Raw genomic sequence first — 24084 nt, forward strand, 5'->3', positions numbered from 1 at the left:
AAAGGAATTCTTTAGGAGAACCCGGGGAGCCGTGTTCCACATCTGGTTGAGGTGTAGAGGGAATGTACAGATAACCTAGGTGGTGGTTTCAGATGATGGCCAAGAGCTGACATGCACGTGGAAAAATCTGGAAAGTTATAATCTAGTATTTTTAAAGTACTATTCTCTGAGTAGTGGAACTGGGGTCAATAATTTTTTTTTCCATTTTGCTTATGTGTGTTTTATAAATTTGCTGCAATTGATATGTTAATTTTATCACTTTAAATGTCTTTAAATGTTTAAGCTTTTAGAAATTTTAAGTGAGGTGCTGTGGGATGAGAAAAAGTAAGTTTAAAGAAAGAGTGAACTCTTCTAAAGCTTAGAGTTTGGGAGGTATGAATTTAAGGACAAATGTAAAGATTTTCACATAGACGTGCAGACGGAACAAACACTTTCTTTTCAAACCTCAATAAGGGGCCGGCTCCGTGGCAGAGTGGTTAAGTTGGCGTGCTCCGCTGCAGCAGCCCAGGGTTCAGATCCTGGGCGCGGACATGCCACCACTCATCAGGCCACGTTCAGGTGGCGTCCCACATCCCACAGCTAGAAGGACCAGCAACTAAGATATACAACTATGTACAGGGGGGGTTTGGGGAGATAAAGCAGGAAAAAAAAAAAAAAAGATTGACAACAGTTGTTAGCCCAGGTGCCAATCTTTAAAAAAAAACCTCAGTAAAAGACAGTAAGGGGATTTATGAAGAGGAGATAAAATTCGAAGGAATAAAAGTATGAGAGAGGAGGGCCCAGCTCCGTGGCCGAATGGTTAAAGTTCCGTGTGCTCCACTTTGGCAGCCCAGGTTTGCTGGTTCAGATCCCGGGTATGGACCTATTCCACTCACTAGCCACGCTGTGGAGGTGACCCACATACTAAAACATAGAGGAGGGTTGGCACAGATGTTAGCTCAGCGAGAATCTTCCTCAGGAAAAAAAAAAGTGTGAGAGAGGCACTAATAGAAGGCAAGAAATGTCGATAAAGTTGGAAACTGGAGAACAAACAGATGTGTTCCTACAGCACAGGTGGCCAAGAAGCAAACTAATTCACATCCGCCTGCCCCTGGAACTGCACAGAAACCAAAAATCAGATTAAATTAATTATTATCCAGCAATTCCTCTTCTGTGTATATATTCAAAAGAGTTGAAATGAGAGTCTCCAAGAAATATTTGTACACCCATGTTTATAGCAGCATTATTCACAATAGATAAGAAGTGGAAGCACCCCAGGTGTCCATCGGCAGGTGAATGGATAAACAAAATGTGGTAAATACATACAGTGAAATATTGTTGAGCAATAAAAGGAAGTGAAGTACTGATAGACGCTACAACATGGAGGAACCTTGCAGGTTTTATGGACGTTCCATTACATGGGCATGATTGACTAAATTATTGGCTGTTGGTGATCAGTTCAATTTCCTCCCCTCTCCCTTCTCTGGAGGTTGGGGTGAGGGGTGCTGACAGTTCCAAGTTTCTAATCAAGGCTTGGTCTTTCTGATGACCAGCCCCCATCCTGAAGCTACCAAGAGCAGGCTAGTTAGAGCCAAAGATGCTCCTATCATTCTTATCACTCAGGAAATTACAAGGGTTTTAAGAGCTCTGTGCTAGGACCAGGGACAAAGATCATATATCTTTCCACCATACAACAAGAGTCAAATCTAAATTGCAGCTAAGCGTTTTTATACTCTGCAGCTCCAATCTGAGGGGAGCAAGGCAGGAAGCCTCACACCTTATCAGAACCCAAGAGGTGACAAGAAACTGTCTCATGACAGCCTCCCAGGGGAGATAGCAATGTGAGTGGGAGATGGCCTCATAGCAGCTCCTTGGGAGCCCCTCATGTTCTCGTGTTCCAGGAGGATCAGAAGGCATTCTGCCGAGACTCAGATTAGCTGCAGTTGAAGCCTCTGACTGTGGATATGTGAAAGGGTTCCAGAATGCCATAGCAGAGCCACCCCCTTACGATGGCATGAACTTTCCATAGCTCTTGAAAAATAAGCAATGGCTACAAGATCTCCAGAAGGATGCTGTTATGGGCTGAATGTCAGTTTCTCCACAAAATTCTTATGTTGAAGCTGTAACCCCCAGTGTGCTGGTATTGGGAGGTGGGGCCTTTGGGAGGTAATAAGGTTTAGATGAGGTCATGAAGGCGTAGCCCCCATCATGGGATTAGCACCCTTATAAAAAGTGACCAGAGATCTCCCTCTGCCTTCCTCTCTCTCTCTCTCCTTCCCCCATGAGGATACAGCAAGGGGGCAGCTGTCTGCAAGCCAGGAAGAGAGCTTTCTCCAGAACGATGCTGGCCCTCTGATCTCAGACTGCCCAGCCTCCAGAACTGTGAAAAATAGGGTCTGTTGTTCAATACTCCCAGTCTATGACACTTTGTTATAAAAGCCGGAGTTGACTGAGACAGGTGCACAAAAGGATGGTAACATTGATTGGTTCCTAGGAGGGGTGCCTGGAGCCAGGTATGGGAGAGACAGCTGGCAGGGTGCTCCGTTCATCTTTGCCACTCAGGCATCCAGACCAATGGGGCAGCCACGCTCTCACACATTGCTGGTCACTGTGTCAGGGGAAAGAGAGAGCTCAGGCCGGGGAGGAAGGAGTTCTTAGAATCCAGTGCTCCATCCTGGAAGTGACACTCGTCACTGCCATTCACAACTCATCTTCCAGCCAGAATAGACAACAAAAGCTAGCAAATGCAGTCCTGTTGTGCCTGTGGTGAGTTCAGGGATTTCGGTGCAGATCAAGGAAGATGGTCGATCATAAGGTGGCAGCATCACACAACGAGTGTTATTCGGCGTCCAGTTTGACAGGTCTGCACGTGAGGAAGTCCATAGCGGCATGGAACCTTCCAAAGGCAAAGAAGGGGAGGAGGGCAAGGGAACAAGAGGAGGGAGGGGTATTGCAACAGCTAGATCTTAAGTTAACATGAGGGAAGCCATCTTGGGGAAAGGAAGCAATATTGTAACTATGACCCTGACTCCCTATGACTCGCTAGTCTCTGTGAATACATTCTAGCCTGCACATAGCCTAAATGATTAAGCACCTCTCACTTTCACAAAATACACGATCTGCTGGTTCTATGACTCTTGCTTATGTTTATCTCCCAGCTGTGAAAAGACAACTTTGTTCTCTGAGTTCCCCGGGAACATGATGACCTCCAGAAAGAAAAAATTCTGTGTTGGTACCCATCACGAATGACAAAAGAAAGAGACGATGTGGCGCCTTGAAGTTTGTCACACCGGATGGTTGACATCCCTAAACCCTCTCCTTCCCTGCCCATTTGCCCTGTAGAACTGCCTCAAGATTCTGTAGGATTTTAAGACGGTTCTTTAGGACACTAGTCTGCCATCTTCCCATTATGCTGGCTAATCGTATAAATTTTCCTTTCTCCACCACCGGTTTGTTTGCAATTGATTGGCACCCGATTGCAGTGAGCAGAGGGAGCCCCTTTTCGCTCAGTTACGGCATCGGAGAGGGGGCTGATGTAATGGGCAAAGTTGCAGCACAGCACAGCAGGGAGTATCCAGGTCAGAGAGCGCCAATGGGCGGCAGCAGCTTGGGGTCATTTATAGGTACAGGGTTTACCTATGGCTGACGTATGTTGGGTGCAATTTTGTGGGGTATGCAAAACAGGCAAGCTCTAACTAGTCTAAAAATCCAGTTATTTGGGCTATGTTTAAAATAATTGGATGTGTAAAAATTTGAGTTTGGAGCCCATGGGCTTTCAAGCTAATGGACTCAGCCTCCTGTGAAGTCCACAAGCCACAGAAGCTATCTTTGGCTCGTTTATATAACAGCTCCCCCAATAGGAGACATTGGGAGACCTTTGGCGAAGAACAGAGATGACCACCACACATTGTCTTTCCAAGAAAGGGGCACACTGATTTTCATGGGACTTATTTAAGAACAGAGTTCACAATGTTTTATTGCCCTATGTCCCCCTAGAGAGAAGAAAAATAAATCAATGTTTAATGCCTGTTAAGGAAGATACAGGCTTACAGAATTTCATCTAAGACATTTCCAGAAAATCCATCGTAGACTCTAATCTCCATGAGGGCCAGGATCACGTTTGTCAAATTCCCCTTCAAATAACAAACGCCCACACAGTTCTTATTGTAGCTCACAAAGCCCAGCATAGGACAGCCAGAGTGACACTCCAACCTTACCTCTACTCTCTTTGTCTCATCCTTACTCTGTCTATTTCAGCCACCTTGACCATCTTTCAACTGCAGTCCTATCATGTGCCTGTAGTGAGTTCAGGGATTTCAGCCCTAAGCAAGGAAAAAGATGTAACTGCAAGGTAGCAGTAGCACACAACTTTCAGTCCCTCACCAAAGTCACTGTGCTTCCTTCCACCACAGGGCCTTTGCACATGCTGTTCCCTCTGCCTAGAACACCCTTCCAGCTCCTCTTTACATAGTTAACAACTGCTCAACTTTCAGATCTCACATCACTTCTTCAGCAAAGCCATCAGAGATCTCCGTGATTAGATCAAATTCTCCTATTACAGGCTTTCAAAACCCCCTCTTCTTTTCACTATAATTGTAATGATGGAGATGCCTAATGGTTTCCCAACACCCGAATTTCCCTTCTTCCTTTTGTCGATGAAAATAATCCATAACCAATCTATAAATGAAAATTTGGGTGAGTTTATTCTGAGCTGAAATCTGAGGACCATGGCCCAGGGCCTTTCTTCCCGAAGGAAGAAAGGGCACCAAAGAAATGAGGTATATAGAGTGGTTATATACCCCCATACAGGACATTTCACATATGATTGAAATGTCCCTCCCACAAAAGTCACAAGATTACCCTGTCGGCACAGCGCTTGATGGACACAGCAGGTAGTGGGTCTGCTATCTCAGAGGGTGTAGCAGGAGGCAAGTCTATTGTCTCGAGCTGGGCGGTCACAGGTGAGCGCTTGATGGACACAGCAGGTAGAGGGTCTGCTATCTCAGAGGGCGTAGCAGGAGGCAAGTCTATTGTTTCAAGCTGGGCGGTCACAGGTGAGTGCAGCAATCAGTTCCCAGCCTAAGGAAAGACGCTTAATCCTTAAGGGAATGCCAATGTTGGGAGGGGGAGAGAAGTTGCACCTTTATCTCAAGGGCCTTTGTTCTTGCCATAGGGAATCTCTAAAGCAGATATACAATGCATGCTCAACAGCCATGGTCAGGCCATTTTGGAAAGACAAGGTCAGGCCGAATTAGGTTTACACCAAATGGCTTCCACATATTCTCCAATATATCCTATTGCTTGCCATTTTTATTTGTCATTTTCCCCTTTTGATCTCTAATCTTTCAATAGAAAGCATTGATGATCAAAATATTGTCCCTCGGCGCCAGGGTGGTTGCTGTCTGCCCTGGGTCCATCATGTCCCTCGGTGCTAGGTTTTTATCTCATTATTTGCCTAGTCATCCACGTTGGGGGGAAATAGTGGACAAGCATGGAGATACATGTATTAACAGAGGAAGCATTTCATATGTCATGTAATTTCCAATTAATTAGATTGTTTCACAAACATTGTATATGTGCTTCTCTATGACACTTTGCATTTACATTGCATATGATTATAGAACAAGTACAGTAATCATAATTCAATATTTTTAAAGACATTAGTTTAAAATGAGTTCTTAGGTAATGTCTTTATCAGAAAAGGAAATTTGTCCAGGGTTGTAGGACAGATCGACCATCTCAAGCCATCGAGCAATCATTACTTTAGTTTGTATGCTACTCTTACAACACTGAGTAAAGAAAACAACAATTAGTTTGAATATTATGACCAGTACAAGGATTCCAATAAGTAATAGAAATAGGAATTGCAATCCCGATCAAAAAAGGGAACTGATATTGAAAAGGGAGCCAACCAAACAAATCAAAGGGGGTGCAGGATTCACATAAGGCATCCACTTGCTTCTTCATGTGCTTTAGCAGAGATGACACATTGGAAGATTCATCACGTATAAAAACACAGCATTCAGTCTGAATAATTGTATACGTACCACCTTGGGATGCAGTAAGAATATCCAAGGCCATTCTATTTTGAAGGACAGCCCTTCTCATTAAAGACATTTCAGTATTTAAATAAGGGTATCCTTCCTTGACTATCATTAAGGGCTTCTTGAGTAAATTTAGTCAGAGATTCCATATGTAATAATGACATCTTTTAGTCCCAAAGAAGAAGCACATATAGTTGCAAATACAGCCATACCAGTGGAACACTGAACAAGCCCGTCTGGCCTTAAAGAGAGGGAGGTTGGCAACAGGTTTTAACTCAGCCTGACTCCTTCCCTGCTTTTAAAGGAAACTCAGGGTGCAGTGTTTTAGCCATCCAGATAGTAGCCAAGGTCAAAGATTTGTTCCACATAACCACTGAGTTCCATTAGGAGTCACTCGATAAATTCCTGACCTTCAAGACCAGTCTGTTCCAAATTAATCCCTTTCTTTAAGTATGATAGTATTCCAAACAAATTATAAAATAGGTACACAGTTTAAGCATAACAAAGGTTTAAATGAGGAGATATAAGTTTGGGAATATAGGCCTGGTCCGAAGTCTTGGGACAGCTGTCTACAACAGATGCCGTCTTCTTCTCCTTCTGGTATGGTCCTTTTCAACTGGGCTGTATAGAGTCTTTTATTTGATGTCTCTTTCAATAAATAAATTCTCCAGGTTATAGTCCATGATCCTTAAGTTCTGGGAGTTCTCTGTGACAGCCACCAATCTTTCATTTTTTTAAGCACCTCAATAAGACCATGACAACAATTTAATATAGCCCTTAAGCAAAGTTTGTTTATATATTTCTTCATCTAATTGCATAGGCTGTTTTATTATTTCAAAAGGAGACAGCCGATGTTTACAAAAAGTATAGATCTATAAGATTAAGGAGCACGAGCACAAGAGCTTTTGGCCGTGAGAGAGTAAATGCCTCTGAAAGCTTGCCAATTAAGTTCTGGTTGTGCCATTAGTTCTTTTTACCAATCCTGAGGATCGAGGATGGTAAGCGCAGTGGAAATGCTGCAATATTTGCCAAACACTACAAATAGATTCAATTATTTATCCGGTGAAATGAGTTCCCCAGTCACTATGCAACTCGGTAGCAATTCCCCAAACAGGAATTATTCTCTCTAATAGTAATTTACCTACTGTTAAAGCTGTTGCTCTTCTGCAAGGAAAGGCCTCAAAACAATGTGAGAACATACAGATCATTACAAGATATATTTATCCTTGAGATGGTGGCATTTGGACAAAGTCCAATTGTCATACCTTAAAGGGTCCCTTAGGAAGGGGAAAGTGGCCTCGTGACTCATGAAGTGGCTTCTCTGGATTATACTTTGGGCATATAGCACAAGTAGTAGAGGCTATATGAGCTACTGGGAGAAAGTTTCCAAAAGCATTATTTTTCCCTTTTGTTGCAACCTATATATATTATTTAAGAGCCATTTGTGAACCAAATTAAACAATAGAATGCAGTCATGATCTTCTCCCTTTGTGATGTTAGAGGCAACATAGTTGATGTGGGGTCGGTGAACCGAGGAGTCAAAAGAAAGATTTTTTGGACTCTCTCAAGGTCTGGGAGTAGTGCTCTCCCATCTAGAGAATAGCATGGGGGCAGGACCCATGAACAGGAGGAGCTGCTGCTGCAAACATGGGTTCACAGTAGAGCTAAATCTAAGGCATAGGCATGTGAATTATCTCTTTACAAGACAAAGGAAAGAATATGTAAAAAAGTTAAAATGGTATCAGTGCAGGTGGGGTCTGGCTATTGGGTGGTCCTATAACTTTTAGATAAGAATCAAATCAGATTAAGTAAATGCCAGAAGCCACCACCCTAAATACTATTTTCAGCTAAAGACAAAGGAGGACGTTGGTGGTGGGAGGAGTCAGCTACATGAGGTTACCAGACAAGCATAAAAAACAAGACTTAAGTCCTTGCCATCCGCATTAAAAGTTTCTAGAGATAAGGTTATCCCTTCTTCCTCCTGGTGCAGAGAGGAGGCACCCTTACAGATGGAGATCTCCTTTACAATGTAAATGTCTCTTAACAAAAGGCAAGCAAGTTCCACTCCTCAGAGCCTCCTTCTCATCTGCAGTGTCAACAGTAACCAGCCAAAAATAATCCTCATCAGTAGCAAGGTTAAAATAGTAAATAATATTTACCTACACAATATAACCTAAGGTTTATTAGCATTTACTTGACAATGCTTCTCATGCAATTTAGCATTCAAACAAGCCTAATTAGTAACCCTCCTTTATGAGAAGAGAGAACAAATTTCTTTGAGAAGTTTCAGGGGCCCTCTGAAAATCCTCAGAGAAATTCTCTTCCTTCATCCAGATCAAAGGAAAACCTTTATTCAGGACTTGACTATTTGTTTGAGGGAGAAGCTTGTCAAAAATACCAAAAGATTTTTAAACACTTACTTAAACAAGGTCAAGAGGTTGCTGACCTTGTCATCGTGAAACAAGGGTCAATGAAACAATGCTAGTAATATTTAACCAAAGTGACAACAGCAAAAAAAAAAAAAAAAAAAAAACCTTAATAGAGAGACCTCTGTCTTTTTGCACCTAGGAAATTACCTTAACAAAACATAGATCTTCTGTAAACTTACTCAGAAGGAAAAACCTTTTATAACTTCTTTATCAAGAGCAGACTAAGAGTTTAAGAAAATTATCCTTTTAAAAGAGAAAGCCAAATTTTAATTTCTGCACCAGCTTATTTTTAACATTAAAACTCATTCACTTAATTGGATTTACTTTAATCTTAGCCAACTTGACAAGGCATAAAACTCCTTTCAGAATTTCTCTTTCACAAACCTTCTACAACTTTTTTTTTGCCTTCAGAATTTGACCCATGTCTTTCTCTTTTTTCTCCTAGTACTTTAGGACAAATTTATCTTTCTTAACAAACCAAACAAAATTTTCCATTCCTTTTATACCTTCTTTACTGAAAACTTACACCTTTCTTTCCTTGAATATAAATACATTTTCCTTGTTAACTTCTAGTAGCTTTAATCACATATATTAGAACTCTTTAACCTTTAACAGACCATAGCAAACACTAAAAAGGTAAGCAATTATGAATTGTCTTTTATATCAGCATTCTAAACACTTTTCATAATTTCTAGAAACACGTCACACTTTACAGTAAAACACAAGTCATACTTTCTAATAGACCCAGACACTTTTAGCCTCTTTGCAATAAGAAGCCAAAAGTAGATAACTCAGATACACTTAGCAATAATGTTTCAGTGCTCTATCCAACCCAAAAATGACCTAGATACTCAGATTTTTATCACTTAACTTAGCAAAACTCACGATTGTTACCAAAAAGAATTTTGAAGCTGTTTTTTCCCAAGTATAGAGACTATAAAACAGTTATTGTACCCACTTTTGTATATTTAAATCATTTGTTTCCAACAATTATGTTCAGGTTACCTACAAAAACCTCGAGATGTTAGACAAAACTGGTCATCATTTAAAGCTATTATTTTGCTGATGAATTTCTAACAGACAACATGAGCTTATTTGACTAGTTAACCCAGCCTGCATGCCTGCATCATATTCAAATACCAACAACTTTTGAGGACATGCCTTTTCAATCAAACCAACAACTTAAACTTTCATTAACCAAAGATTAATCTATATCATGTTAACTTGAAAGATATTTGGGTTAGTTCTATTTAGAAAAAACTTTTTGTAAGCGCTTACTTTAATTCAATGGAATAGAGCTCTTTAGAAATTCTACCATCCGAAGGTAAAATATAAAAACTTTTATAACGTATATAGACACAGACAGACAGACAGACATATATAACAAAGATTTTCCTTAGATTTCTGAGTTAGGTGTTCTCATAGCAGACCATGGTGGAAAAACTTGTTTTCCCAGTTTTTGTCCTCTTTCTATCTTTCTTTTGGCCTTAGCAATCTGGCTTGGGATCCCCCTTTGTTAAGCAATTGCAATCACAGCATGAAGTCAACCGGAGTCTGGTGGAGACACTGCCCATTTGGGAACTGATCAGGCTGTTTTAGAAGCTCGATTTCCCACTTCCTTTTTAGTTTGTTTTGTTATAAAGTCCGAACAACTTCTAAGGACAGTGTAATGGGTCAGAAAGTGTGCTGCTTGTGAGTGTTACTCCCTATAGAAAGGTCGTAAACACTCTCTTATGTGCCTCGGTTTTCTCTCGCCAGCCGCCTAATACTGCCGTGGGAGCTCGGAGCGCGGGGGTGACCAGCCCTTATGTGCATATCCCCGGATGAGCCTGTAATTAATTACCACAAATGAGAGTGGAGTTCCCTATGGGACCGCTGCACATTGAGAGGATTGATCCTCTTGACACTCCCGCTGAGGTCCTTAGTCACCTAAGGATGCCTTTTGGTAAAGGCCAGGAGGAGCAAATGTCCCTTTTCTTCAGAGCTGAACACATTCAGCCTCTCATTTCTCTATCAAGCAGTTTGTTCAGACTTTATAAACACAATTCTTTCCAATTTAAAGCCAAATTAAAAATGTCAGCCTTCCCCATTCACTCCCAAGTTCCTCTAGGCTCCTTTGACCTAGGAACTTCCCTCTAGGCTCCTGTGGCCTAGGAACTTCCCTCTAGGCTCCTCTGGCCTAGCAAATTCCTCCTAGGTTCCTCTTACCTAGGGTATGTACCGGTACCCCTTAAAAACCTCTAGTCTTAAGACCTTACCCAGCTCATATAAACTCTTGGACCATCAACTTAAAATAAGGAGGTCCGGGTTTCGGGAGAACTCACCAAGGTCACCTGAAGAATGCAGTGATCCGGGGGCTCAATGGGCCCTTATTGGTACCAAATGCTGGCTCAGTGTAGATTCCAGGTGATCTCCAGTGGGTTTCTCTGAAATCCTGCCGACTACGCCAAGAAGTGTCTATGAAAATAATCCATAACCAATCTATAAATGAAAATTTGGGTGAGTTTATTCTGAACTGAAATCTGAGAACCATGGCCCAGGGCCTTTCTTCCCGAAGGAAGAAAGGGCACCAAAGAAGTGAGGTATACAGAGTGGTTATATACCTCCAAACAGGACGTTTCACATATGATTGAAATGTCCCTCCACAATAGTCACAAGATTGCCCTGTCAGCACAGCACTTGATGGACACAGCAGGTAGTGGGTCTGCTGTCTCAGAGGGTGCAGCAGGAGGCAAGTCTATTGTCTCGAGCTGGGTGGTCACAGGTGAGCGCAGCAATCAGTTCCTAGCCTAAGGAAAGATGCTTAATCCTTAAGGGAATGCCAACGTTGGGAGAGGGAAGGAAGTTGCACCTTTATCTCAAGGGCCTTTGTTCTTGCCATAGGGAATATCTAAAGCAGATATACAATGCATGCTCAACAGCCACGGTTAGGCCCTTTTGGAAAGACAAGGTCAGGCCAAATTAGGTTTACATCAAATGGCTTCCTCATATTCTCCAATATATCCTATTGCTTGCCATTTTTATTTGTCATTTTAATAGAAACCCCCCTCCGATTTTTAGAAGGGCACATGCCAGAGCTTGTATTTCCTCCAGCCACCTTTGCAGCTAGACCTGGCCATGCAACTAAGTTCTGGCCAATGGGATGTGAGCGAAAGAAACATGTTCAAAATCTGGGTTCTGATCTTAAAAATAATCGAGTGAGCCCTTCTCTCTCTCTTTTCCTCCTTTCCTGCTGGCTCAGAATCGGATATGAAAGCCACATGTTGATAAAAGCAAAGCTGTTGATAAACAGCCCTAGCTATTCAACTATGTACTATTAAGAGAGAGAGAAATAAAATTATATACAGCTTTTTTCTTGGAGGGGGCTCTTTGTTACAGCAGCTTGAAGTTGTAGGGACCTGAAATTGGCCACCCCAAGATATGTCTCTTTGGCATCAGGATTATTTGAGGCTGATTGCTTTTGATAAACTGGGACAGGGAAGGAGGCTCTGAAGAATGGAACTTGCCCTTTGTTAGGACACATTTACATTTGTAAGGTAAATCTCTATCTGTAAAGGTGCCTCCCTCTCTGTACCAGGAAGAAGAAAGGAGATGACCTTCTCTCCAGAAACTCTTAATCAATACCAAAGGCAAGGACTTAAAATCTGCATTTTATTGTGCCTGTTTCTGGTAACCTTCTGTAGCTGACTTCCCTCCCGCTCCCAACTTTGGCATTTCTTTAAGGATTAAGCATCTTTCCTTAGGCTAGGAACTGATTGCTGAGCTCACCTGTGACCACCCAGCTCCAGACAATAGACTTGTCTCCGGCTACGCCCACCTAGATAGCAGGCCACTACCTGCTGTGTCCATCAAGCGCTATGCCGACAGGGCAATCATGTGACTATTGTGGGAGGGACATTTCAATCACATGTGAAACACCCTGTTTGGGGGTATATAACCACTATGTGCACCCCACTTCTTCGGTGCCCTTTCTTCCTTCGGGAAGAAAGGCCCCCGGCCATGGTTCCTCATAAAGCTTTGTTTAATTTTCTCTTGCTATTCTGTCTCATGTGAATTTAATTCGTTCTCTGGCCAGACGAACCCACATTTGGGAAGAGGAAATGTCTTCCTCCCCTACAAAGTGCTCCCCCATCAACACAGTGAGCAGTAATTGGGTTAATGTCTTTCTCGGTGAGCTTCATGAGAGTCGGGCTTATGTCGGCTGTTACTCCCCATTGTATCCCCAGCCCCTAGCACCGTGCCTTGTACGTGGTAGCCATTAAGTAAATGTGCGATAAGTGGATGAGTGAGAACTTGGGGAAGCAGGGATGGGGACCAAAGTGGAAGTCCCAAGGGTGAAGATGCCCGAGTTTGTGGGATGAGAGGAGATTCAATTGAAGTGAATAGTATTTGTTTTTCTATTACTGTTTTAACAAACTAAGCGGCTTAAAACAACATAATATTTTTATCTTTTGGTTCTGGAGGTCAGAAGTCCCAACTGGGGGGGGGATGCTGCGTTACTTCTGAAAGCTCCAGGGGAGAATCCAATTCCCTGCCTTTTCCAGCTTCTAGAGGGATGTGCATCTCTCAGCTTGTGACCCTGCATCACACTGACCTCTGCTTCCTTCCTCACATCACCTTCTTTGACTCTGACCTGCCTGCCTTCTTCTCATAAGGACCCTTGTGCTTACATTGAACACACATTGTGATTACATTGAACCCACCCAAATGACCCAGGATCCTCTCCCCATATCATGATTCTTAATCACATCTGCGAAGTTCCTTTTGCCACGTGTAACATCTCCACAGCTTCCAGGAATCGGGACACCGCATGTTTGGGGGAACCATTATTCTGCCCACCACAGAAGGGAGAAAGTACAAAGCCTGCTTATGTCACCTTTGGCGTGGAGAGCTCATCCAGTGAGACTGTGCATGTTTCCTGAGACCTATATGCCAGGCCCTGGGGATTTCAAGATAAAATAACCTGGTCCCTTGGGAAGAACTTGTGGGCTATTCTGGGGGAGAGAGAGTCAGAATACAGTAGGGTCAGTACTCAATTGGGGTATGATAAGGCACTATGGAGGCACAGAGTGGTCAGGCGAGAGTTTGCAGAGGAAACAGCATCTAACCCGAGATCCGAAGGATGAGCAGAGCTAACCAGGCAAGAGGGAGTAGAAAAGAGAGATCAGTTGAAACAGATGTGTCACAGTCTCATTATGAACATCTTGCAAACTCTGAGCACTGATGGGTGACAAATACAAGGAACCACTGGCGCAGAAGAGTATAAATTGATTTGCTAATTGTTAACCGTAATAACATCCCCCTTTCTCTTCCTAATTTAAAAGTGAACGTGAAGGAGGAGACTAAAGCCCGTAAAACCCAGAGGTCTTGACTCAGCAAACTGGAAGAGACTGTTGTTGTCATTGTTATGTTGAAGAGGCAGCCATAGGAAAAAAAACCATCAGTCCAACCACAGACTCTGAAGTCCCAGGTTAAACACTGTATTCGTCCTGGAGGGCTGTTGGTGACAATTAGGAATAACATCTTTGGATGGCCTGGAAAAATGATGGCATAGAGACATGAATGATGGTAGAAGTGAAATTGTATTATGACTATTATTCACTCTCGATGTAAACTTTGCTTGTTACACTGTGTCATCTCCTGGGACCGGAGTGGGGAGCAGGGGGCAGTTAAAGCTGCTGTTCTAAGATTTTGTAATCTCTCTCCACGTGTTGGGGACAAGTTATCTCGTTTGATTCTCTCTAGAACTGACGTGGTAAATATTTTTAGTTTCCGCTTTCACAGATGAAAACTCTGGCGGGTCTATAGATTCCTCAAGGTTACCCACCCAGTGGGTGTTGGAGCTGGGGCTGTCCAAAAAATGGGAGATATCCTCTTCTCCATAAGGTGGGGAAAAGGAGAGGGGAAGTTGGAAAATTTAATAAAAATAAAAGATGCATGCTCCACCAAAATTAGGCATACATCAAGAAAGGAACACATGAGTGTTGAGTGGTAAGAAGTGCATAGGGATGGAAAACGTGTGTATGAGGATAAGATGTCAAGGTTAGCTACATAAAAAGAGAAGTTAAATTAACAAATTCAGGAGAAACTGTGCAAGTAGCTAGGCCTTTGGGAGGAAGAGAGGCAGGATAAGGAGAGCAAACTGCAAAGTGGAATTGGTTTGCAATGTCTTTACCACAACTGGGAGGGCAGCCAAGAGCACAGTGGGAAGCAGACCAAGTGGAGTTTATTCGAGTCCAGGTCACAACTCTATTGCACACATGCCACTTGCTGTTGCCTTGGCAACAGACCCATGCTTAAGGATAATGACTGATCAAAGAAAATAGCCCGAAAGGCATGCAAATGACACTGTAACTGGGGAAGAAGTTCTGCTTGGTCTGATCTTGGTCCGATCTTGGTCCACCTTTGGGGAAGGTCTGAGGAGGAGTTTAGGAGAGGTTTGTTGAGAGACCAAGATAATGTCATGCAGGGAATGACGGTGAGTTGCTTAAAAGATGAGCTGGAGCATGCGCCGTGGAAAAAAGGACTAGAACTCCATTCCAGTTCTGCAAGTCTGGTAGAAATCGCTGTTATACAATAGCTAACATTTATTGAGTATTTGCTACATATGGGTCAGTCACTGTTTAAAACGCTTCACGTGTATTGTGCACTCAGTCCTACAACAATCCTAGAAAGTGGGTATTATCAGTGCGCCCATTTTACAGTCAAGGTAATTGAGGTTTGGAAGGGTCGCTTTCATAACATCCCACAGTGAGTGAGCAGCAGCACTGGGATTTGAACCCAGGTCTTCTGGATAGGAAGCCTTAACCACTGATCGCTCATTCCACTGATCCAGGGAGTCTTGGAGAAATGATCCAGAAGGAAGATAGAGGGCACGGTACAAAAGTTATTGGTACTCAGGAAGCTGGGCTCAGTTGGGAGAGCTGTGGGGCTCCGGGAAGGGCTAGTCCAACCCAAGGGCTCCCTGCTGCTTCTCTGCCCTCTCTGGGAAGTCTTCTCACGCTGCAGGCGTCTATATCCAGTTCTCTGGGCCTCAGGGTCAAACGTTACCAAGGGCAGGACTCTGGCTGCGCCAGTCGAAAACGACCAGTGTGCCCAGGGAGATGAGGACCAGGCCAGCCAGTCCCAGGCGGATGAGGTTGCCCCGGGTGTAGTCCAAGGAGCCGGAGCCTGAGGGGCCAGCAAGGAAGAGAGGCGTCAGCGCTCGAACCCGCGGCCTCGGCCCCACTCTCCTGGTCTCTGACACCTCTAGGGTGGACTTGGGGACACAAAGCTGAGGGGTATCGACGAGGGAGGGACCGCGACTCTTGGGTCTGAGGGAGGAGGGGGTAGGAGGCCTGGCCTCCGAGGTCTGGGGGAAGAGGGACTGGGGGCCCGGACTCCCTGATCTGAGGGAGGAGGGGCTGGGGGCCCGGACCCCTGGGTCTGAGGGAGGAGGGGCTGGGGGCCCGGACCCCTGGGTCTGAGGGAGGAGGGGCTGGGGGCCCGGACCCCTGGGTCTGAGGGAGGAGGGGCTGGGGGCCTGGACTCCGAGGTCTAGGGGAAGAGGGACTGGGGGTCCAGACTCCCGGGTCCAGGGGAGGAGGGGATGGGGGGCCCGGATCCCAGGTCTGAGGGAGGAGAGGCTGGGTGTCTGGGCTCCGAGGTCTGGGGGAGGAGGGGCTGGGGGCCGGGTCGCGGGGCCCCTCACCCTCCAAGCTGATGACCAGCGGCTCGCTGCGCCGCGACAGCACGTAGGGGGAGGAGGGCGTGTGGTAGTAGCAGCTGTAGGTGCCGGCGGCGCTGGCGCCGAGCAGCGGGAAGTCGGCCCAGGGCTGCGGCGAGTCGCGGTACTGCACCGGCGCCGCCTCGCCCTCGCGGTACAGCGCGAAGCTCATTCCCCGCCAGCGGCCGGCGCAGCGCAGGCTCACGTTGGCGCCGGGCGCCACCACCGGCCCCGGCAGCGCCACCAGCGTCGGGGCTGGTAGCTCGTCTGCAAGGGGGGAAGGCGGGGACCGAGGGCTGGCGCCGCCCAGCGTCAGCTGGTCGACTCCCTCTCTCTCCCACCTTCCCCCTACTTTCCCTCTCTCTGTTCCCCGCCCCCCCTTCCCTGTTTTCCTGCGTCCGTCTCCCCCCTCTCCTACTCTCTCAGCCTTTACCTCCCTCTCTCCTTTCGTCTCGGCCAGTGTCTCCATGTGTCTCGCCTTCTCTGTGTGTCTGCCTCAGCTTCTCTGTCTCCCTGAGGGTCTCCGTGCCCCTGTGGCCTCCTGTGTCTTCGTCCCCAAGCGTGTCTTTCTCTGCATCTCTGTCTCTCCTTCCTTGTAAGTCCCTTTTCCCTCTGTGCCTGTGTCTCGCTAAAATTCTATGTTTTTCTGTCCCCATCGGTGCATGTTTCACTCCCTTTGGGTCTCGGGTGGTGTGTCTCCTTCTGATTTTTCTCCTTGTGTTTCTATGTCTCTCCCAGGGTCTCTCCACCTCGGCACTAGTGACATTTTGGATAAATCTGGATAATTCTTTGTTATATAGGGGAAGAGGAGCTGTCCTGTACGTTATAAGATGTTTTGCAGCATCTCTGGTCCCTACGTACGGGATGCCGGTAGCACACCCTCCTTCAGTCATAACAACCAAAAATTGTCTCCAGATATTGCCACAGATCAGCTGGGGGGCACAGTTGCCCCTGGTTGAGAATCACTCCGGTTTCTCTTGGGTTCTCTCTTTCTCTCTCCATGTAGCTCTTTTTTCTATGTGTCGTTGTACAAGCCTGTCTCTGTATGTCTCTCTCTCTCTCTCCTCCTTCCTCCCTCATACCGCGTCTGTGTCCCTTCTCTCCCACCCACAGGACCTCACCTGTCACCAGCAGTTCCAGGGCATCACTGAGTTGGGAACAGACACCCGGCCTCCAGCCTCGCTTCTTGTAGCAGCAGCGGTAACTGCCTCCCTGTTCCGTGGTCACCTCCTCCAGGAAGAACTCCGCCAGCTCCAGGAACACATCCCGTTGCAGGATGGACTCAATCTCTCCAGATTTGAAGAGTTCAAACCTCCAGGCAGGTAGGGGCGCCCTGCACCTCAAGGTCACGTTGACCCCAGGGGTCACAACTGCGGCCGGCTGAGCCCCCAGCCGCGGCTTGGGGTATAAGGCTGGGGGGACTGAATAAATGAGGATGTCTGGGTCCTCGGGCTTCCTGAGAGCCCAAGGAGATGAAAGGGAAGTTGAGATAGGAGGAGAAGCACCTGGGGCAATGACTGCCCCTTTCTCAGCCTCAGTGGCCTGTTTGTAAAATAGGGGAGGTGCTGAACCCCAATTGAGGCTTATCAAAATGAGCTGTCAGTCAAAGGACCAGAGCATCAACTCCTGAGCTTACAAACACATGGGTTTGTCAAGGGGATGGGTTCATGAAATCTGCGATTTTAAATTGCTCTCCAGAATATCTGTAACATAGTCAACATGTTTCAGTAGTTGCCAAAACTTGCTGTCTATTGGGGGGGAAAAAAAAGTTGGATCCCTACCTCACACCATTCCCCCAAACAAATTCCAGATTAATTAAACACCTACATGTGTTTTTAAAAAAAAAAAAAAAACAACTATAAAAGTATTAGAAGAAAATATATTTGTTTTGTGGATAAGGAAGCCTGTCTTAAAATATAAAATGAAAAATTCAGAAGAGACAAGGTTAATTCACCACTTCAACATTTTAAAGTTGTGTATTAGAAAAAACAAATAAATGAAGCTAGAAGACAACTGACAGCACTGGCAGGACTAACTTAGTCATAAGCCACATAGATTAAGAGTATAGAAAGAAATCCAGAGCCAACCCAATTGAAAGTTGGGCAAAACATATGAGAAGACAATTCACAGAAGAGGAAGTCCAATTGACCAGAACACATTTGGGCGGGGGGGGGGGGGGGCGCCGCAGGGTGAAAGTTGCTCAAAATTAAAACAGGTTGTCAAAAATTAAAACAATAGTTAACATTCCGTTTGGGTGAATGTGTAGTGAAACAGGCACCCAGGTGCACTTGAGTGCACCTTTTGAGAATGCAATTTGTCAGTTTCTATCAAGATACACAAAGAGCGTGACCAATGACCACATAATTCCAACTGCTCTACCCTAGACTAATGCATATGCATGGGCACAAAAAGCTCATACAGAAGCATTGATCGTGAGGGGCAAGACTGGGAGCAACCCAAACATACGGCAAGAAGGCCAAATAAACTAGAATCCAGCCAAATGCTAGACAGCATTTAAAAAGAGAAAATAAAGGTACAGCTGGCAATAATGACGTGGAACTATCTCCAAGAGAGATTGTAAAGTGAAAAATGTAAGATGCGGAACTGTGTGAGTCACGAAATATCAATTTTGCCTTGGCAAGAAAACAAAGAAGTATATAAATACATGCATCTGTTTGAATGCATGGAAACTTTCTGTAAGGATCCAGAGATTATTTAAGGAAGATGAGGAAGGGGAAGAGAGAGGCTGTTATATGTCCCTTGAGAATGATTGAATTTTTAAAACCATGAATATATATTAGCTTTATCATTTAAAAATAAATTGATACCTAAGGTAGTAACGGTTCTCCAGCTGGTTCTTATCTGAGGTTGGAGTGTAGCAGGGGGAAACTGAGAGAAAGAAGAGGTCTTATCTGTCCAAAAGCCTGGAAAGAAACACAGGGCTATCTCAGGGTAAAGGACCCTACTTTTGCGGAAACGGGGTTACAAAAGCGGGAATAATTGGCTTTACCAGAGACCCTATTTACTGAGCCCTGCACTATGCCAAGCCCTGAGCCAAGGGTTTTTACACATGTGATTTTATTAAATCTTCACAACAACCCATTTCACAAAGAAACTGAGTCTTAGCAAGCAGTGGTTTGTTCAAGGTCGTAAATGAGTAAGATGGTGAAACTGGGGTTCCAGCTTAGGTCTTTTTAGCTCCAAAGTCCATGGCCTTCACTACTCACCCATACTGGTCACTAAGGGGAGTGAGGGAGGAAGGAAGGAAAGAAATAATGGAGGGAGGGAGGGAAGGAGACTAGGCAAGAAGGCGTGGGAGGAAGGGAAATAAGGAAGCCTGGGGTGAGGTTGGGCACCAAAATGAAATCTGAGCAGTTGGGAATGGGGTGTCAGCAACATGCAGAGGAGTGGATGGGTCTGTTACTCACCGGTCGGAGTGGTATACATGTGACACAGACGCCCTGTAGAAGGTTGAGGGGGCTAGGTCTTTTCCAAGCCCTAGGCTTCTCCCAGCCCCACCTCATTGGGAACCCAGGAATCTGAGTCCCCAGGCCCTCTTTCCTCTGAGAAACAGGAATGTTACCCCTATTTCTCCTGTCTCTGTAGCCATAAATCCAGACCTCCAGTCCCTACCTACTTAAGAAGCCAGAAGGCTGGAGCCAGCCCCCTCTTGCCTCGACACCCAAGAGTTCAGGCCCTTGGACCCCACCTTCTCTGGCAGACAATAATCTTGGCCCACAGTTTCTCCTCCCTGGGGTTCAGGAGTCTGAGCTCCCAGCTCCCTCCTTTCCCGGGGATCCAGGTGTCGTGGCTTCCATCCCCCTCCCACATCAGAATCTGGGACTCTATACTCCCTCGTCCCCAGATGCTCAGGTCTCCAGCCCCTCCTTCCTCTAGATCCAGAGAATCCTGCCCCCAACTCCGTCCTCTTCCAGGAACCCAGGTGTTTGGGGACCCTCTGTCTTCTGACTTTAGAAGGGGGTGGGGTGGCTCACAGAGGCTCAGCAGCTGGAGGAGCAGCACCAGTGCCATCGTGGGCAGGTCTTGGCCGGAGTGGAAGCAGGAACCAGGGCTTGGCCTGCTCTCTCACCTCCCAGGAAATGAGGCAACTTCAGAAAGCCAGAACCAGGTCCTGTTTAGGGAAGGGCGGAGCGAGGTGGGGGCCCCTGGGTGACTGTATCACAGCCCCATGCTGTGGTGGAAAAAGTTGGGATTGGAGCAGTCATAACCTTGTGTTCATTAATTAAGCTTAAAAGAAAAAAAACTAGCACCTATTATATGCCAGACCCTGCGGCCCGATTCTGGGGACAGAGAGGAGTCAGACCACATTCGGGCACTCAAGCGGCTCAGTCTGATGGAAAGACGGATCCAGACCAGGTCAGTTAAAAAGAAAAGAAAAGAAAAGAAGTGATGTGCACTATAATGGAGGTCCCATAGGACACTGTGAGAGTCCACAGAAGATCCCTAACCCGCCTGGGATGAGAGGCAGGACTTCCAGGACGAACTGATATTGAGCTGAGACCTCAAGAGATAGGTCAGTCCATTCGTCCTCTCCCAGCCTCTGTTTCTCCACCTGTAATGGGCTTTGATAAGTAAACTATAAAATGAGGACTACTGCACTCTGCCTGAGCTGGGTCGCAGCAGGAGGACTGGAAGTCACTCCTGGGGAGCGACTTTTAGGTTGAGAGTGAAGAGAGCGCAGTGGCAGGTATGCCAAGACATGCTTTCACTTAAAGCTGGGGCGCCGCCTCCGTTCCAGCGGCTGCCCCGGACTTCTGTTCTGCGACTGGCACACGCGTGGCTCACTCAGCGAAGCCTCGCGCGCAGGGACCACAACTCCCAGAATGCTCCACGCTCTCGCCACCGCCTTGGACCGGTGTTTTGCGCCAGTGCGCACGCGCAGACTCAGTCAGCGGCGCCTCTCGTGCCCGGACTACGATTCCCAGAGGGCTCTGCGACCTCGCTGCCTCCGAGACCAAGATGGCTGCGAGTAAGTGCGGGCGCCGCAGGTGCGCGGGGCGCGGGTAGTTCCGGGAGCCCAGGCGGCCAGGTGTAGGGCGCGGCGGAGCCCTCGTGGAGGCAGTGGGGTCCAGGCCAGAGGGGGTCGCGGAGGTCACCAGAGGGCTCTTCCAGGGCGGGGGTGGCGCGAGGGGGTTAGAGGTCACTGGGGGCATCCCCTGCAGGGGTGACACTCCACGCCCACCCATCTAGGACTCGCCGCCTTCCTCAAGAATGCCTGGGCCAAGGAGCCGGTGCTAGTCGCCTCCTTCACCATTGCGGGCCTCGGTGCGTGAGCGGCAACGTGCATCACCCCCAACCGGCGTCCCGGCCTCCCCTCCCCTCCCCGCCTAGGTCCCCTCGCCTTACACCCCGCCTCCATCACCCCGCCAGTGTCCATCCTGTCCCCCGAGACCCCATCACCGCCCTCAGCGTTCTGTATCGCCACCAGCGTGCCACACGCCACGACGCCCCCTGGCTTACCCCCTTCCCTAATACGATGGCCCCTTCACCACCCCCACCCCGACACACCGACCCAAGAGGCCCCTAATCCCTCCAAAGGAGAGGTTCTCAACCTTGGCTGTGCATTCAGAACACCTGAGCGCCAAAAAGAAAAGAGAAAAATAATGTAGGAAGCCTCCCCCCTTTCACCATCACCCCCCAACAGTTTCTTTTTTTTTTTTTTGAGGAAGATTAGCCCTGACCTAACATCTGCTGCCAATCCTCCTCTTTTTGCTGAGGAAGACTGGCCCTGAGCTAACATCGGTGCCCATCTTCCTCTACTTTATATGTGGGATGCCTACCACAGCATGGCTTGACAAGCGGCGCCGTGTCTGCACCCGGGATCTGAACCAGTGAACCCCGGGCTGCCAAAGTGGAACGTGCAAACTTAAATGTGCACACTTAACCGCTGTGCCACCGGCAGGCCCCCTTGCAACAGATTCTGAATGTAGTTAGGCGGGGTTGGGGAATCAGCCTCATGTGAAAATCCCTGATTCTAAGGTGCTGCCCTGATTGAGAAGCTCTGCTCTGGGACAGGGCTACTGGAGCATGGGGCTCACTTGTGGGTGGGAAGTGTCTTGTTAAAAATGCAGGCTCTGATCTAACAGGTCTGGGGTGGGGCCTGGGATTCTGCATTTCTAAAGAGTTCCCAGGTCTTGTTGATACTGTTGGTGGGCACACCACACACTGGGTTAAGGTTCCAGAACACAGTTGTCCCATTAGGCAGCCACGGGCCACACGTGGCCGCTGGAAATAGGGCTAGTATGAATTGAGATGGTATGTTATGCTCATGTGAAGTGCAGCCGATTTCAGAGACTATGACAAAAAGCATATAAAATATCTCAATTTTTTCCAAGTTGATTCTATGTTGAAATGATGTTTTGAGTATACCAGCTTAAATATATTTTAAAAACTAATTCTGTATGTTTTAACTTTACTTTTAACATGGCTCTTAAAAATGTAAAATTACATTTCTGTCAGGCAGCACGGACCTGGAACATTCCTTTATATGCCCTACCCCACCCCTCACGCCCAGGACTCCTGGCTCCCACCCTGGAGGGACTGTAATTTCTCAGCGACCTTCCTTGTACAGCCCCTCCCTCCCTCAGGTTCTAATAGTTCATGATTCCTCTGGAACACTCCCAAGCCCCCCCCACCCGCCATGCTCCATGACCACGTCTACACTCAAATGCACTCATTCCATGAGCACGCCCACCCCTTCCCTCCTCTGTGCCCTCTAGGTTCCACTATCCCTGAGAGCTTGACTCCCACCCCCTCCTCCAAAAGAAAAGAGTTATAAACCCTTCTGATGTATGGGGATCTCAGGGTGCCCAGAGGAAAGGGGCCTCCTGGAGGTGCTGGACCTCTCTGCTCCCCTTCCTCCATGCATTTGACCCCCACTTTGCCAAGGTTCAGCCTCTCCCCACTCTCCCCCCTTCTCCCCTCCAAAACGGCCTTCCCCTGGGCCTCACCCCTGTTTCTCCACAGCTATAATTCTGCCCATCCTCAGCCCCTACACCAAGTACTCCATCATGATCAACAAGGCGACACCCTACACCTACCCAGGTGAGTGGGAGCCGGGGGGGGGGGGGCTGGGGGAGGAAGAATGATGGGCAGGTCTCCTCAACAGGTCTCTGAGCTTCTGCAGTGCAGTCTGGACTTTTCTGCCCTTTCTCCTTTTTTTTCTTTGTATTGGCTGAGGAAGATTCGCCCTGAGCTAACATCTGTGCCAGTCTTCCTCCACTTTGTATGTGGGTCACCGCCACAGCAAGGCTGATGAGTGGTGTAGGTGGGCACCCGGGATCCAAACCTGTGAGCCCCAGGCCGCCAAAGCAGAGCACACTGAACTTAACCACTATGCCACTGGGCCGCCCCTCTTTTTTTGGGGGGGGGATACCATTCACATGGCATAAAATTCACTTCCTGTCCATTTTTGCACTTCTGAGTTTCTGTTCCAGATTTCTGTTCCTCTCTGGGTTCCCATCTCTAGTGATTTCTGCATCTCCATCTCTCCAGGTCTCTGTCCTCTCTCTGTTGGATCTCTTTCTCTCCGAGTCTCCTTTCTGAATCAGTCTCTCTCTGGTCTCCTATGTCTCTGGGTCTCTATCTCCCTGCATGTCTGACTCCCTGACCCTCATTCTTCTCTCCCATCTCTCCCTTGGGGTCCCATTTCCCTCTTTGACTATAAACTGACAGGGCAGCCCTTCTCTGCGGGCCCCTGGAGATCTGCTGGTCTCAGTGGCCCACCCTCTTGCTCCACAGTGCCCCTCCGAGATGACGGGAACATGCCCGATGTGCCCAGCCACCCCCAGGACCCCCAGGGCCCAAGCCTGGAGTGGCTGAAGAAACTGTGAGCACCTCCGTTGACAGGGAGGAGATCCCCTCCCCTGTGGCCCCCAATAAAAATGTGAAAACTGACCCCAGAGTC

General features: G+C 46.9%; 2 protein-coding genes across 6 annotated transcripts; one reads left to right on the forward strand and one right to left on the reverse strand.

Moving 5' to 3' along the window:
- Positions 1 to 14653: 14653 nt before the first annotated feature.
- Positions 14654 to 20265, reverse strand: OSCAR (osteoclast associated Ig-like receptor). 3 transcript variants are annotated; one of them, XM_070633396.1, is made up of 6 exons: positions 20153 to 20265; positions 19586 to 19618; positions 18986 to 19081; positions 17279 to 17578; positions 16143 to 16424; positions 14990 to 15622 (listed from the first exon to the last, which is right to left on the reverse strand). In XM_070633396.1, the coding sequence occupies exons 1-6, from the start codon at positions 20187 to 20189 to the stop codon at positions 15492 to 15494; spliced, it is 879 nt and encodes a 292-aa protein (XP_070489497.1). In that variant the 5' UTR covers positions 20190 to 20265; the 3' UTR covers positions 14990 to 15491. The 3 variants fall into 3 exon arrangements, with proteins under 3 accessions (XP_070489498.1, XP_070489497.1, XP_070489499.1); XM_070633397.1 differs by lacking the exon at positions 18986 to 19081 and having other exon boundaries at positions 14654 to 15622; positions 20153 to 20256; XM_070633398.1 differs by lacking the exons at positions 14990 to 15622; positions 18986 to 19081 and adding an exon at positions 15637 to 15974 and having other exon boundaries at positions 16079 to 16424; positions 20153 to 20258.
- On the forward strand, positions 17340 to 24074 carry NDUFA3 (NADH:ubiquinone oxidoreductase subunit A3). Of its 3 annotated transcripts, none has more exons than XM_070633402.1 (6): positions 17341 to 17479; positions 20443 to 20534; positions 20917 to 21147; positions 21369 to 21443; positions 23145 to 23222; positions 23919 to 24074. In XM_070633402.1, exons 3-6 carry the CDS (start codon positions 21138 to 21140, stop codon positions 24008 to 24010), a joined length of 255 nt encoding a protein of 84 aa, XP_070489503.1. In that variant the 5' UTR covers positions 17341 to 17479; positions 20443 to 20534; positions 20917 to 21137; the 3' UTR covers positions 24011 to 24074. The 3 variants fall into 3 exon arrangements, with proteins under 3 accessions (XP_008526420.2, XP_070489503.1, XP_070489501.1); XM_070633400.1 differs by having other exon boundaries at positions 17353 to 17479; positions 20917 to 21166; XM_008528198.2 differs by lacking the exon at positions 20443 to 20534 and having other exon boundaries at positions 17340 to 17479.
- The last annotated feature ends 10 nt before the right edge of the window (positions 24075 to 24084 follow it).

This window comes from Equus przewalskii, chromosome 9, assembly GCF_037783145.1.
Source record: "Equus przewalskii isolate Varuska chromosome 9, EquPr2, whole genome shotgun sequence".
NCBI classification, from domain to species: Eukaryota; Metazoa; Chordata; class Mammalia; order Perissodactyla; family Equidae; genus Equus; species Equus przewalskii.